At 41.9% G+C, this 12218-nt stretch overlaps 1 protein-coding gene across 4 annotated transcripts in view; it reads left to right on the top strand.

The window, feature by feature from the left end:
• The window catches only part of SLC6A20 (solute carrier family 6 member 20), a 441916-nt gene that overhangs the window by 331036 nt on the left and 98662 nt on the right, over positions 1 to 12218 (top strand). For all 4 annotated transcript variants that reach the window (XM_069216293.1, XM_069216310.1, XM_069216300.1 and 1 more), the window contains exon 8: positions 8585 to 8789. In XM_069216293.1, the coding sequence (XP_069072394.1) occupies positions 8585 to 8789 (205 nt within the window). The remainder of the gene's footprint in view (positions 1 to 8584; positions 8790 to 12218) is intronic.

Raw genomic sequence — 12218 nt, 5'->3', positions numbered from 1 at the left:
ATTCTGAGGAGCTGATTTTGCTGTGTGCATTAAGATTATGCATCCAGCAGCACTCCTCGCATCTTCCTAACCTTCTCTGCGTCCCTGCATGCTTGTTTCTGCCAAACTAGCCAGTTTAAAGTGGTTTTAATCCTTCATTATCATACTGTGGGTGGTGTTTTTAACACCCCATTAACTCCCTTCCTTGCCCTCTCTTCTCTTTTTCCTTCCTGCTGCACACACTAATAACCATCAGCATGTCACAGGCAGTCACGGCTTGTGTCAGTGCAAAGTAGGAGGGTGGGGGGCACAAATAAAAAACAACAAAAATACCAACAACAAAAAAAAAGTACCTACTGCATCGTCGTTGTATCGGCGCCCTTCTGGCTCCACTTACTGCAGGCACAGGTTCCCAGACTGCCCTGCGGCCAATCCTAACACTGCTCTCTTGCTGACCAGAATTAGGATTTACCTGGGATCCCCCCATTTGCACTCCCAAACAGACTGGGAGCCTGTGCCTTCTGTCCCCAACCCGGCAACGCAGCTCGGGTTGAAGACAGCTCAGTGCGCATGTCAATTTGGCTGTCCTGAGATGGCCGGCCAAACCCACATGCACACTAAGAGTGCACACTACTCCCCGTCTTGCCTGCCATCCCCCATGGCTTTGCCCCCCCTTCCCCCCCCCCCCCGTTCCCCCCAAGTTTTGCAGCTGCTGGTACTGCCATAGCAGAGGAGCCGTCGCTGGACACAGGTGACCTACAGGTGATTTAGGAGAGTTGGGGGAGGTCGGGAGATATTTGTGTATAATCACTAGCATCAGCAAGGGTGCCAAATTTCTCTCCTCCCAGGGCGCTATTCGCTCATTGTGCTGTGGGGCTGCAGAAGTTTGTTTGGCTTTCCTCTCACCTACTTCTTCTCATTCTGCTACCAACGAATTGTTCTTCAAATTTGTGCTTGTTGATCTGCGGATGCCGCCACGAAAAATACCTTTTTTATAGGAAGGGCTGAGGCTTGGATGTGTTAAAGAGTTTGAAGCTCGATCCGTAAAGAATCTGTGTGCTGAATGTAATGGTGCTTCTATGGAAAGCTATTCGAAGTCAATCCATGTATTCAGTGGCTTTTACCTGCGGTCTGTCGTTTCTACAACAGAAACAGTAAATTATGTTTAAATCTCTGCTTCGATGTATAACTCTCAGTACTTCCAATTGAAAATAAAATAAGGCCACTGAACTTTGTCTTTACCACCATTTGCTATGGAGAGAATACCAGTGGGTAGGAAAAGGCTATCAAAAACCCACACTCAGTTAATAAAGGAAAATTAATACTGGACGGAAAGGCACAGAGAAGTCGATGGCTAGCAAATATATAAGTACGGAAAGGCAAGTGGAAGTTTCGTTTCCGACAAGACTGGCTCAATGTATTATATCCCTATTTCCTGACACTGATTTCCCTTAAAGCTGGTTTTCCATCCTGCCCTAATCTGCTGGCGAGTGTCCGAATACCGCCAAGTAACACGGCGGGCGGAACTCTGCCAGCAATGCTGCGGATGAACACATTTTACATTCCACCCTGGATAAGAGGAGCGGGGAAATGTCATGGAAGTGAATGTACGTCCTCCAGCTGGATACCTCTGCCTCGGCGGCGTCCAGTGTTGGGTGTAATAATGCTGATGCAGAAAACCCTGCGTGGCATGTAAAATAGGTTTCAACAACAACGCCATGAAATCTCAGTTATGCCTTTCAAAAACAATTGCGATGGCACTAAAAGTAACAAGCTCATGTGTACCCTGTCTGGGTAAACAAATGGAGGTGAATCTACAGGAGAGCTCTCTCAGGGAAACGCTGAGGATTCTGGGGCCTGTTTATGAACCAGTTTTCGTTGCGTGGTACAAGAGCGACGCAAACCTTACACGTGATTTATGAAGCCAGGCAAGACCTCTTTGCGTGGTCCAGAGTGGCTCCATGAACCTGGAATAAGGTAAAGCAGGGAACATCGTTGTGTTGCCTTACTCTGCCCTGGGAAGGCGTTCCACGGACGATGACTGGATGTTCCCATACAAATCGCACGATTTTTAACAAATTCCCAGATTTATCAGAAGTGTGGTAGACCTGAGAATGCGTCAAAAAGATGCGCCTTCCCAGATGAGTGTAACGAGAGGAAATATATTTATTTCTCTTTGTTACTTCCTCTTTCTATGTGTGATGTATTCTGCTGCATACATAGAAACAGGAAAATGCCTTTCATGATTGTTTTTGTGCAGGAAGGTGTCACTTCCTGCACAAAAACAATCCTTCATGAAACTCAGGCACCCTTGCACCAGCACTAGGCAGTGTGTCATATTGCCTTAAATATGGTGCATTCCTACCCTTTCCCTGTCACACAGAGCAGCACAGCAAGGTGGCTTGCTGCGCTGCACTGTGTGACATTCTCGTAAATAGGCCCCTCAGTTCTTATTTCTATCAGGTCAAAAAAAGGGGATCGTGTATATTTTATAGGCGAGGATTGTTTCTTAGGCATGGTAATGTTTCGAATGCTACAGAAAGAAGGAAAGATTTCTCAACTTTTACAGACTAAAAAGTAAAGGAAAAAAACTGTGCGAAGGATAAAGGGGGAATCACCACCAGTAGTAGAGAATATAAGCTAATCTAATAGCAGGGCAAGGGAACAGTAAGGGACATATTTGCATGCCCCTAGCACCATTGGATGGTCACTGTGCATTGCGCCATATTTACAAGGTGGCAGTGAGCCACTTTTTGTTTCCTAACGGCGCCTTGTAAATATGGGCCCCTCCGACGCAGTTTTCTACAGCAGAGGTGCATGTGGGCGTTCCACCTCATCACCCATTGCTTTTGACGCTGCCCCAGTTTTACAAGAATTTGTAAATCTGTGTCAGTGCCAAAAACTAACGCCACCCCATGGGTAGCATTAGTTGGGCACAACAAGGAGAAATACCTTTATTTCTCCACGTTTTTGCTTTTCCTATGTGTGCTGCATCATGCAGCACACATAGGAAGAATGAAACAAAATGAATGATCGTTTATATGTAGGAAGGTGTTCCTTCCTGCACATCAACAATTATTCAGTAATGATGATTTGTTACTACTATGTGTACTTCACTCTGCAGCACACATAGAAGCAAGAAATTACCATTGTAGATTGTTTATGTGCAGGAAGGGACACTTTCCTACACATAAACAATCATTCCCTTCAACGCAGACACCCTTGCACTATGGTGCAAAGATGCCTGCGTTGGTGCTGGCAGCTAAATTTAGCACCAGCGCTAGAGGAAACACAAGTATGCGTTGTATTTGTGTGAACATGACACACCCCTTCATTTCAGATTTGATGCAGCACGGCACTGCCAATTTTGGGTGCCAATTTTGGCACATCACTGCTTCACTTTTGTGTAAATATGACTGTAAATACAGATGAAAATGTTTAAAAAAAATGCCAGAGAATGTGCAATCGCTTCTAGAGGTGTATTTGTAAAAATATCTCTGGTGGTACTATATACTATTGTGGCTAGGCCAATGTCTTCTCCTAATAATGTACCCTGTGTTGAATCTGAACTTTAGCGGACGCTACCTAGGCATTAGTAAATCTCGCTCAATTGAATTGAACCACTTTGAGCTAGGTCTGACTGGGATCATTTTCTGGGTCTGCTGTCAGATTATCTGTTATGTTTATCAATTGTTCTATACCCCTGAAAACTCGTTACAATGGTTATAAGGAGAGAACGTTCATGCAAAATGAATGAGATTTGTGAGACTGATACAATGTATTCATATTTCTTGAAGCAGATGGATTTGAATTGTGAAGAAGTGTTATCTCATTAAAACAATATATATGGAGAAGCTCTGTTTTAAAGCACTTTCACATATAAAACGTTTTCAGGATGTTATGCATAATTGTTTACAGATAAACACTGCAATTAAATTGTTTGTACATTGTGCCTAGGTGCAATATTTATGGAAGACTGATATGTAAAAGGGAATTTAAGAAGTTTAAATTTGGTCAGATTCCTATGAGAGAAAATGTATGGGTTAAAAGTGAAGGGACCTATTTTCATCCTGATTGTCACGTTTGTGGTGCAAAGACACAAGATATGATTCAGATGTATTTTTTTTTCTCAAGTCTTCCACAATTACAGGGAGTGCAGAATTATTAGGCAAGTTGTATTTTTGAGGATTAATTTTATTATTGAACAACAACCATGTTCTCAATGAACCCAAAAAACTCATTAATATCAAAGCTGAATATTTTTGGAAGTAGTTTTTAGTTTGTTTTTAGTTTTAGCTATGTTAGGGGGATATCTGTGTGTGCAGGTGACTATTACTGTGCATAATTATTAGGCAACTTAACAAAAAAAAATATATACCCATTTCAATTATTTATTATTACCAGTGAAACCAATATAACATCTCAACATTCACAAATATACATTTCTGACATTCAAAAACAAAACAAAAACAAATCAGTGACCAATATAGCCACCTTTCTTTGCAAGGACACTCAAAAGCCTGCCATCCATGGATTCTGTCAGTGTTTTGATCTGTTCACCATCAACATTGCGTGCAGCAGCAACCACAGCCTCCCAGACACTGTTCAGAGAGGTGTACTGTTTTCCCTCCTTGTAAATCTCACATTTGATGATGGACCACAGGTTCTCAATGGGGTTCAGATCAGGTGAACAAGGAGGCCATGTCATTAGATTTCCTTCTTTTATACCCTTTCTTGCCAGCCACGCTGTGGAGTACTTGGACGCGTGTGATGGAGCATTGGAGCAACAGCTGTGAACAAAGCCTCACGGAGCCCGAGGGGATTTTAATCCCCTCGGGCTCCGTGAACATATATTTTTTTAATAGAACATTCTGCCCTGTGTGGCAGAATGTTCTAATAGCCTTAGAACCCGCCATAGCAGGCTCTACCAGCTATTAAAGTCCCTCTCCCTTGTTAAATGCCCTCGCCTTCGGCTCGGGCATTTAACGCGGGGAGCGGGCCTTTAATAGCCGGTAGAGCCCGCTACGGCGGGTTCTAAGGCAATATTAGACCTGCTTCTTCAAAGTATTCAGTAGAAATGCACTTTATGAATTATTAAATCCACCATCTGTGAATATTTGCTATTTTTGATGAAACCTTTTTTGGGCTCTTTCTTGAATGATACTGACCTCTTAACGAACCTTTACTTTTTTATGAATTTCAAGCTATTGTTTTAATTATTGGTTATTACACGATCAACTACAATGTACATTCTTTTTGCATTTATGGATTGAATGTGGTTATGAAGTGTCTCTGTTGAATCACCACTAAAATAAATATATACTTTAGTCATTATATTCCAGGCATCTTCCCAAACATGAATTCTATTTGACAAAACATTCCCTAGTATCTTCACGACACCATCTCAAAGCAATGTTGGCCAATAGTTTGACGTGGCATGTCGATTGTAGCTAAAGTGGCATTAAAAACTCTTGTAAGGAAGATGGACAGAATAAAAGATTTACCTGGTACAGGTGTATAGGGACTAACTCAGGCCCAGGTGCCTTGTTCATTTTCATACATTGAGGCGATCTGTCCACTTCTGGCAACAGTATGCTCAACGGTGGACATTCATTACAAGGCCTCTCACCCTTTATGAGGTCAGTATTATCTGATCTATACAACTCCCTGAAATAAATTGCACACTCTACAGCCCCTGTGTTACACTTTGATTTGTTTGTTGTTCCCTTCCCTATAAAAGTGAGTCTTCCAAAAAATTTCAAGTCCTTCCTATTGGCTGCATTGTTTAGCTCAATCTAGAGTTTAAGCTGTACTTTCAGCGTTCTTGCTCTTTATTAAATTCTCATAATCTCCCCTACAACAATGCCTCTTTCGATTGCCTAAGATTGCGAGATACTTTGGCCAATAAAACTCTATGTTTTATGGTGTAGAACTCTGCTTCGAACCAGCTGCTATTCTTTGTCATGTTGTTTTTATAGTGACTTTACCAAATGGGCATGGACCGCAATATTTGTTATTCACATTATTGGAAGCAGTCTCGAACTGCATGATTCCCACCCTTTTCTTGGTTCAAAATGATGGTGCCATATCTATGTCATTTGTAATTTGTTATTGAGTAAGGGGATGTTATGGTCCATTTCTCATAAGTCCAACGGATTGCTCTCCTGTCATAGGAATGTATAATACCAGGGAACCGTGGACCTCATCTGCTTCCCCTTATGCAAATTCAAGATGACAATAAGTGAATAATGATCACTTTCCACCCTTTTCTCGACTTTCATGCTGACCATATTGCTCATTTCTCAATATTGATCATAAAGTAATTGATAAGGAAGGCCCTAGCACCGAAGCTGAATGAATTTTGGGCTGGATAATCCGAACTGGTTCAGAAAACTCAGGCCAATTTCTTTAAGAAGGGATGCAAATGTATATTTTTCCAATTCAGGCAGGTTTTGGTGTGCCTTGGCACACATTTTCTTCTAATATCTCGCTGTTATCAACTTCACATGTGAGAAATGCATTAAAGTCCCCACAAATTAACAGTTGGTCATCTTACTCAATCCATTTTCTCAAAGCAATTTCACATGATTCTAGAAGTTTACCCAGACTTGTTGGACCTCAGATGACCCCCCCCCTTCCCCGGGGTAAATACACATTAAGGATATTAACACTGTCACCTTTAATGACAATCTCCCTAAGCCTCATATGTTTAGCATCCGAGTGACCAGCATCAATTTGTAGAGCTATACATTATAGTTCATATTCTATTCAAACTGAAACTCCCTCCCCTCCACCCCTCACCACCACCACCAGCCCAACCAGCACTGTTCTAACCTTCTTTAAACGTTTGGTGGGTTCATAAAATTCAGTATAGCCATCCATGACAATCTCTGTTATGCTCACGTTGGGGCATAATCACATCTCAATGGTAGTATGAAAACACTTTTAGTACCAAATAACACATTTTGATGCAGAACATATTTGTTGCAAAATCATTATTGCTCCAAGTTAATAAGAGTGTTCTATTACATTTAGATGCAAAGTCACTCCTTACTGAGATGAAATGTAGTAATAAGATGTCACATTAGGTGTACAAGGTGCACACCAGTATGATGGTACATTTGATTGACATTAATGTGCATAGTCATCCTACATGCAGCATTAGCATATCTGTGGAAATGTTTAGTATCACACTTATGTGTTCAATTAAATTAAGAATTGCAAAATCACAATTTGTAAGAAGTATGTGGTATCAAATTTCTGAGTAAGATCATATTTCAGTGCAAATCACATTGGGGTGTAAAATCACCCCTGGCACAACAAAAGGAGTGTTCAAAAGAGTTTTATGAGATATACGAGCAAACTCACATTTAGATGCAAAATGTTTAGGTGCACCCTTGTTGCATAGTGAACAGGACTGTGGTATCATATTTAGGAGCAAAAAGTCAGCAGGAGTATGGTATCACCTTTAGATGCAAAATTACTTAGAAATGTGTTAGCATTATGTCACATTCGGTTCAAAACATGTGCCGGTATGACATCATTTATGTCTCACAGAGCATTGACATGTAGTGCAACATCAGCATGGGCTTAGAAAACCTTCAGGAACACAGATCACATTTAAGTATCAAGTTACTTTAATACTCAACATCACTTTTAACTGCAAATACGCACCCACTGTAGTGTGTGGACACATTGCTTCAACATCCGGGCACTCTATGGGAAGCACCAATGGGAAACATTCTTTAGACAGCAAGACTAAAACTCCTAGCAGCCAGTAGCTAGTGATAAGCCGGAATTACTGCTTTTGCCGATGCAAAATGTGAATGATGTTTTCTTTAGCCAGTGGCTGAATTAGACTGACCCTAATGAACCAATAGTTAAAAGTGGCTTCACCCAAACACCCGCTTCTCTGATTTTTTGGTGTTGATGACATGAGCTCAGGCGGACAACTACAGTTATCTGTAGTCATACCAAAAATTGATATTTTCCACAAAAAAATGGATACCTTCCAATTCGTGACGAGATGTCCCTAGAGATGTGTTAGACAATATTAGTTATCAATGGTAAACATCAGTTGGCATTGCTGCACCCTAAACTGAACCCAGATTAGCACATACTTGTTCAGTTTTTCACAAATACCTTGCTTCAATTAATTTTCCCAGTTTGAACGGCACACGTTTCACACATGCTTGGTAAGCCTGCCAATAATAGCTTACTTACACATTACTCCTATCTCTAAATCCAGTGCTAGACATTGCAGTTATGGCAACCGTACTGCTATGTTTGGAGTATTCCCATTAATTTGGGGAATAGCCAGCAGTAACCCTGTTACCACCAGTCACTGCCCCATCCCCACGCCAGCTACATTAGTGGGTAGTTCAGGTAGGCGTACTGCAGTACAGTCATGTCTCCATGTTACTTCACGGTTGTAGTAATGATTCTGAGAGGAGAAAATGTCCCCTAACCTGGTTACCAGACATTGTTTCTGTTCCACCGCATTACAGGTACATTTGAAATTACTCCCATAACCGATGTTCATTGAAAGCTACTGTGTTGCTGCCATTCTTCAGTGTTTACTCTACTCTTATTCTGGATACTGCAGGCTGTGCAAGGAACCGGACTGGCTTTCATAGTCTACACTGAAGCCATCAAAAACATGGAGGTGTCGCAGATCTGGTCGGTGCTGTATTTTGTGATGCTGCTGACTTTGGGGATTGGCAGCATGTTAGGTAACACAGCTGCTATACTCACACCTATGACAGACAGCAAGTTTTTATCGAAGCATCTACCCAAAGAGGCGATCTCAGGTAAGACTGAACCTTTCTTGCCCTAAAGCCTTCTTTGCATGTTATCCACTTCATTTCCAAGCAGAAAGCAATGCTTACTGACAAAAATGTTTTCTTGCATGTTTACACTTCACCCTATTTCTTTATTCGAATTTACTAGGTATGTTTGAAGATCCTGTAGCCTTCTGGATGACTGTTTCCATGCAAAAAGATGGAGCAGAAATAGAGAAAGTGCAATCCAGAAGGGGGCAGAGAGGGGGTGGGTAAATCTGAGGTGTAGTTGCTCAGTCTAAGAGGTACCACAACAGCATCTCTGTGTCATTAAACCTCTTTCTGAAATTCAGGTGGAGACTTAGATCAAAGTGATGGAGGACCAGAGTTGAGCTTCAGAAGTAGAGCCCTTTGGTAGTGTAGCTATCTAGGGGCATATTTATGAGGCTTGCGCCGCCATTCCATCACTTTTAGTGACGCAATGGTAATGCAAACTTTTTAAACATATCTATGAGGCCACGCAAAGCCTCTTTGTGTGGCTTTGGATGACCTCATAGATATGGAGTTAGGCAAGGCAGGACAAATCATGTGTTAGGAAGGCGTTTCATGGTCTTTGCGGTAGGTGTTCCCATGCAACACCCATGGATTTTCACGCATCCCCAGATTTCCAAGAGCTTGTAAACCTGGGGATGGCTCTCCAGGGGAGGCGCAACAAGGAGAAATATATTTATTTCTTGTTTTTCCTCTTTCTATGTGTGCTGTATTTTGCAGCACATATAGGAAAAGAAAAACGCCTCCCGGGATTGTTTTTGTGCCAGAAGGTGTCCCGTCTTACACAAAACCAATCCTGTATGCAACACAGACACCCTTGCACCATGGTGCAGGGTGCCTGCATTGATGCTAGGCAGCCAAAATGGCACCAGCGCAGTGGGAAAAGACAGGAATGCTCCGTATTGCACAGATACAGCACATTCCTGCCCTTTTTCTTTGACGCAGGGTGACTGTCTGCGCTGCCCTGTATCAAAAGCCCATAAATCTGGGCCCTAGTCCAAAAAACGTAATTCACTAATCATGTTTGCCCAGTAGGATTGGGGAAGCTGGCCTTTGGGAATGGCAGACGATGACAAGATTGATGTCTCTGGAAATGGTGGAAAACACATTCACAATGTCCATTAGTACTTCCCCAGGAGTAACCACACTACACAAGCCGAGCAAAATGATGTACATTTTCAGTGTCCCATATTGGGAAGTCCATAATCATCTCCAATATCATCCTTTACCAGTCCTTTTTATGGAGGAGAAGTCTAGTGGCCACTGAGAACATACGAAACATTGTAACCCATGATAAGTGAGCATTCCTGACAGAATGCATCCCCATCTGTGGCCTGTGGATGTTGTCTTCTTTTATAGAAAGTCAAATTCAGGCAGGCGATGATCAAACATTTTGTCCAGCAGGCCCTAAATTTATGAAGCAAGTAAAAATATGACTCTTTAGCTCTTGCTCCTCGAGAACATAGAGTGCCAGTTTTCCAAGGGCTGAATGCAGTGAATGCCATTCGTTCTCCCTTCGAGTTTGCCAGAAGAATGAGTAACTCCTTTCTGTGGCAATAGTGCCGTTCATCACAAAAATATTACATGTTAGAGGACAGGTGTCCTTCAAGAAGTTTCACAGCTAGAAGAAAAAAAAAAATATATATAAGAAAAACATACTGACAAGGTAGTAGAAAATCTTCAGAAGCAATAGCAGAGCCAGACGAATGAATGATAGGCAAAGAATTAGATTTCACTGAACATAGAGCATTACCAGGCTGTGTATAACAGTTCATAAAGAGAAAACAACTCTAGAATACAATTCCGTGAGATCAATCCTCAAACCAGAAAAGTTATCAGGTCACAAAATCAAAGGTAAGTGGTAATGAAGGCAATGGAAAAAATCTCCATGAATGCTTTGCAACGCACCGTCTTCAAGGAACAGCAAGCTTATGTAGTGAAAAACAAATGTAACTTCACAGGAAATTGAAACACCGTCATACCATGGGATACTTAAGCATGGATGGATTGATGGTGATCATGCTGGATTGGGAAGGTTTAAATAAGAGGCTCTGACACTTTCAATGTGAGAGGAGGAATGGAAAGAACTGTGAAGAATCACTGTGTATGGAATACTCTCCCAAATAAATGGGTTTTCCTTTATTAATAGTTGTGCTTTTTTTTATTAGTGTATCCATTGTACAGAAGCTGTCCTTCTTGAGAGTTTGATCTGAAATTTTAGTTAAACCTGTTGAAATTAGTCAGTGCTATGGTGGCTTGTGTCCCACAAAAGTAATATTAGTGTTTCTGCCCCATTCTGTAAGCAGGGATATTAACACTCACAGTTAGGGGTCTGAGCCCCCTAGTGCAGTCACATTCTGTGCCTGGAAGGTGAATGGTCAGAGCTTATTCCCAAAAGGTGAGTCCTACCTCAAAATAGATGTGCTCCACAGTTCCACAGAATAATTGTCAGATTACTTCATGCATTAGAGAAAGTGCATGCAACACTATACCGACTCTTCAGAGCTATAGATTTATCAAGACAACTATGAAAAAAGTGGTTCCAGAACTATTCAGAGGCAGGGTACCCCTTCCTATTGACTAGGAATTGAAAAGAGTCTCGACAAAAGTTGAGAGACTGTTTCTTGCCAAGCTGCACCAGCAGGCTGGATTGTGTTGCCCTTTTCAGGTTTACTTATTATAGAGATGAGATGTTGTTTATCCAAAGAAGAAAAGAGTACTGATCTTTGAATGTCAAGGCTATTTAAGGCTAAGGAGAATCAGAAGCTAAAAAAATTGATTTGCAGCTTCCTCACGTTTTACTTATTCTCTCCGTGATGTAGTGAAGCCAAATATGACTCCCCAACCGGCAGTCTATCAATCATATAACTTAGTTTTATAAACTTCTGGGGCACTGCAAGCAATGGAACCAGATGGCAACACACTGCCAGAGATCCTTGCAAGTTGACCCAACTCACTATAGTTAGTCTTGTCATCTGGAAACCTGATACACCTGAGGGACAGGATAAATACTCGGGGGGATATAACTTTTGTTTCTTTGGAGGAAACATCCAACAGAGGCATGCAGCAGCACCAGAGATATGAGATGGAAGTTGGCCCTGCAAAAACTGATCACACCGGCTACCTACTGAAAGGGAAGATCTCCAGCCTCATTGCGGCAAGTGAGGGAGATGCAGTGAGTCTATGGCTCTACATTGATCTGGATCTTAGGAAAGGCAATAATGAGGAGCATGGGCCCATCAGCAAAATAGACTATTCAGTGAAGCGACAGGTACAGGAAGCAACCTCCATGCCGGAGCTATAAGGTACCAATGCAGGGAGCTATGTGGGAGGAATTTTGAAGTGCAGCTGAGAAACAGAGAAAGGAGTAGTACCTGTTGAGGCTCAGAGATAGAGCTAGGCCACTGT

Source organism: Pleurodeles waltl, chromosome 2_1 (assembly GCF_031143425.1).
Source record: "Pleurodeles waltl isolate 20211129_DDA chromosome 2_1, aPleWal1.hap1.20221129, whole genome shotgun sequence".
Taxonomy (NCBI): Eukaryota; Metazoa; Chordata; class Amphibia; order Caudata; family Salamandridae; genus Pleurodeles; species Pleurodeles waltl.
This window is presented reverse-complemented; position numbering and strand designations above follow the sequence as displayed.